The sequence below is a fragment of the Atta cephalotes genome (genome assembly GCF_000143395.1).
Source record: "Atta cephalotes unplaced genomic scaffold scaffold00001, whole genome shotgun sequence".
NCBI lineage: Eukaryota > Metazoa > Arthropoda > Insecta > Hymenoptera > Formicidae > Atta > Atta cephalotes.
The window spans coordinates 7068492-7073294 of NW_012130065.1; the positions used below are offsets into that span (position 1 = coordinate 7068492).

Below are 4803 nucleotides of genomic sequence, written 5' to 3' on the forward strand. Positions count from 1 at the left end.
TAATTAATTTAATTAAATTAATAAGTAACTTATTACTATTAATACGTAGTAAGTAACTAAATAAATTAACTACTAGTAATAATAACAGACTATATATATATATATATATATATATATATATATATATATATATATATATATATATATATAAAACGCATACACACTATTTGTCAAATGTGCAGCTTATAATGATGTTCCGTTTGTAAACGAAAAAATGGAATATATCGTGAGGCTCAGATATGTGTTGTAGACATTCTACGTTTCCTTTTTCGGACATTAACGTTTGTACGTAGATAAATCGATTCAAGACTTTCGACTAAAAAGCTTGAAGAATGTGGTGCAAGACAAGACTTTTCTTCAACAGTTGAACAATTTTTCAGGCATCTTTTTATCTCACGACGGATAGGTACTTTGAAGTTCGTCTTGTTAAAAAAAGTTATTCGACAAAAAAATATAATGTAGCAAATGAAATCAAGATGCAGAAATAAGACGAAATATAACAACAGACGGAAATACAAAAAGCAAAAAAAGAAAATGAATGTACAAAATGGAAAAAGTTTTATTTCACCACATACGATATTAAAGTAAAGTACTCTCAACCAATTGTGAATGCAATAATGAGATCGTAAACGAAATTACACAAGGGATTCACAATTCATACTTTAAAAATAAATAAAAGAAAAAAGAGATAGAGAAAACATATGCTATACCGACATAACTATATAACATATATCGTATTGATTTACAAATTTGATTAACCGATGTGACGCAGTCTCATATTACAGATATATTATTTATGGACTTACTTTACTAAGCTCCGATTAATTTTTTTCATTTATATTCTCCCTCTTCTCCCCCTCTCCATTCTCTTGTATTCTTTATTAAATGTTTTTTATATTATATATAATACAAATACTTGTCTTGTGAATGCAATTTCAATTACTTTTACTTTAAATTTATATTTTTCTTCTGTTTTTCTCTCGATTTTTTATATACTTGTCTATCACTTTGACGAATCACCACTTCAAGCAGATCGCGAGTGTAGAAAAACAAATAGAGTGAATGTGAAAACATTAATCGAATAGCTTTTCCCAAATGTACGTTTGGTGTCGCGTAAAGATCTTCTTTAATTATACTGATTGTGAGAATTGTATAAAAAAGCAGCCATTTTTGTGACGTCATATAGTGACTTAATACAAATACTAAAATTTAGGCATAAATTATATGTGTATGTGTGTTTCAAAATTACATAATATTGTTAATTATTAATTTATTATTATAAATTAGTTTATTATTATTTATATTCAAACCTTAAAATTTTTTGGGGATTATTGAAAAATACGTTATATAACTCTCAATGAAATATATATGCATAATAATGTATAAGTCTTTGTCACAAAGTTTTTTCATCTAAATTTTTTTTATACGAAGTAAGCTTTAATGAAGTTCCCTAAGTCAAATAATTAATAGACTTGTTGTAAAACATACAGTGTGTCTGAGTTTTTGGTCTTCTAAAGATCCTTTCAGGATAAACGATAAAGCACTATTAAAGGTAACTCCAAGCCATGAATATAAGCTAGAAATGAAAAATGAACCGGTGGACACTTTATAAACTTCTAACCACGGCACAATGGCTTTGAACGCTTACGAAGATTTTCAATGTGTTTGTAGAAAAGCGGTGAAAACTCCCGTTCTTTGCGGTTTTGTGTAAGATTCCATCAATATTCTTCTTAGATAACTTCTTTAAAGATGTAGCAAGCATTAGTTATGCACAATTATTTAAAAATCTGAATCAACTACATAAATACTTATGCATTTTTTCGTTTCTTTAACTTTTTTGTTAATCCGTAACAATCATACGTAATATATATGTATAGTACTCTTTATCGATAAAAATAAAAAAATTTTAGTTGTAATTTATAATTTTAGTTGTAATTAATATTCTTCCAAATTCCTTCATAAATCTATTTATCAGTTCTTAATTATATAATTACATAATAAAATAATTCATATTATATGTCTATACGTATGTTCTATGAATTATATTATTTTTTACCTTTCGTATAATAATGTAGTAATCCATTCTTAATTGTTCATAAAATCATTTGTTTCAATCAAACTAATACTAATTAATCACAAGGAAAACGGAGGTAACGAATGTCGCAGAATACCTGCGTTAGTCGTAGCACTAATTAAAAACGAGCTTTATTCGAACACCGTTCGTTCTAGATAACGATTAAATCCGTCCCATTGTTTCTGGAAACTGCGCAGCCAGCTCTCCAGTACTTCTCATTCCTGAAAAATGGGCTACCTTGCCAATTTTTGGTTTTATGATTGAATTGTTTCCATGTTACGTTGCGAACAAGAGATCGGGACATAGGAGATAAAAGAAAAAATAAAATATGAGATATAAAAATTTGCAAGTTTAATAATTGTTATTACATATATTTTACAAAAATTTTAAAAATTGTGATCGTTAAAAATTATCAGAAGAACTGCTTCCGTTATTTGTTTCTGGAATTTATTAATTTACAAATTTACAAAAGCTTATATTATAATGTATATAGCACGAGACATATTATATAGTAATATTGTCTTTTAGAATGAATGATTTGAAAATATATATTTATAACGAGTTAGAAGTTAATGATCTTTATAACATACAAATTGATGCATAATAGATTCTGTAATAAAATCCTATTATACTGTCGGTTCACCTAAATGTTCGCACAATCCTATGTTCCCCATATTTCCGGTAATTATCGTTGATTATAATATAATTACAAGGCTACGATAATGCACGATTTAACTTGTAGTAAGTCGTGATAATTAATCCTATCCAACAGTACATGACATCAGGCTCCACTCACGCATACGAGCTATCTGTTTCGCAGTGTGAGAGCAATAATAATTTTGCGAGTCGCACCTGCCAATGGCCGATTTACCATTGTACAATCTAAATGATCGTACATGCACGCAACATGACTTGAAATACCAGCCTCGACTTTCGATAGTATTTGTTCCGTAAATTAACTCTAATAGATTGCCACGAATTGCAGATAATCAATGCCCGATAATGCCTGCACTTCTAGTTGAATATATTTGAATAAATATACAAAGACCACACTGTTAATTAAACTATATTCGTTCATATAATTATTAATGGTTTACTATATTCGAAACAATGAGCTTGAAAAACAATCTTTTTTTTATAAATTTAAATTTTTATTATTATTTTAATAGAAGAAATGTAATTAAATAAATTGAAATAATAAGTTAGTTTTACATTGCACAAAATAACGATATTGAAAAATATTTGAAATTTGCGACGCAGTAGAAACAGACTTCGAATGCGTGGTCGATCAGTTTTACATCAGTTCTACTTTAAGTGACGCATACATTTACATCGGCATACCGTCGTAGAAATATGGAAGTGTGGAAAGACGTCTACTTGCTTTTTCGTCGTAGACCGTCTTAGGATATACGTCAGTAGTAGTTTTCCAATCTAGGTCAACGTGGTGGCTTTTTTTTAGTTTAAGCTTCATAGTAATTCCATTCATTCATGGTTCAGTCAATCATGTTAGAGTTAGGAGATATGAGATTCCGGATATCCGTGACCATGATGCAAAACAAAGAGAGATTCAAAAGCAGATTTTCGTACCTTTCTATAAAAAGTCTTCATAATACCTTTATAACGTTTTACCCATAATATTAACTTTTTAACACAATGTTTCATTACGGTTACATTACAATGTTTATTGAGTATTAAAACCGATATGTAGTTGACAATACAAATAAGATTTAATATTACAATTTTTATGGTTACATTATAATTTATTAAATAAATAAATAAATTATTATTAACATAAATTACTTTATATAATAAAATAGAAGATATATTTCTTATATATTATAAATCATGATACAAAATATTTCTCGTTAATTTAAATATATCTAATATTTAATTGATAGTATCATTTAATGTTATTAATTAATTTTGTTTCAGAAAATGGATGGCAACAGAGATGGTGTAGTGACGCTATCCGAGTTTTTAGAAGCTTGTCGAGCAGATCCGGATATCTCAACCAGCATGGCTGCTCTAGACACTGCCTTCTGACACTCATCGCGTCCGCAATACATACCATGGACTTGAAGGGATCACTCGATTAGGAAATAAATCGCTCAATGTTGTACCTTAACTCCTTGGACCAGAGAAGAAAAAATTCTTCAAAATATGTCCCATCGTCCTGGAGCGACTGATATGCGATTTTTCAGAATTGATTGTTTTAAGAGACACTTTGCGCATTAACTCAACAAAATCTACTCAGCGGAATTTCTAGATATGCAAGAAAAGATTATTAAAAAGAAAAAGAGTAAAAGAAGAGTATATATAAATGGAGTGTTTCAACTCGAAATTTGTGACTTAGACGTACCAAAAAAATTACAAAAATGATTGTTTTGTGATAGAAACGAAACCTAAGCGAATATTTGATTGATGTGCTGCCTCCCCTTTCCCTGAGATAGGATGTTTATAGGATTAGATATCAGAATCTACAAATAAGAAAATATATGCAGGAGCAGATTGAAAGCAAGAAACAAGCATATTAGAACGATAAAATAATTTTGGTATTTTGCTTGAAACTTGTTTAGAAAATGATGATATCATAGGCAAACAGTATGACATCTGTTACGAGAAGAATGTAATGGGTCCTCCAATAGTTTTCAAATGTCGATAAAATGGTAACGATTTCATAAAGCTTTTAGCATTAGTGAGTGATGAAGTGATTAACGAATAAATGAGAA

At 28.9% G+C, this 4803-nt stretch overlaps 1 protein-coding gene across 1 annotated transcript in view; it reads left to right on the plus strand.

The window, feature by feature from the left end:
• Positions 1-4117, plus strand: part of LOC105618314 (Kv channel-interacting protein 4) — a gene marked incomplete at its 5' end in the record, with an annotated part of 37999 nt that extends 33882 nt beyond the window's left edge. Inside the window, one exon of the mRNA XM_012199858.1 lies at positions 4007-4117. Within this exon, the coding sequence (XP_012055248.1) occupies positions 4007-4117 (111 nt within the window). The remainder of the gene's footprint in view (positions 1-4006) is intronic.
• Positions 4118-4803: the final 686 nt, after the last annotated feature.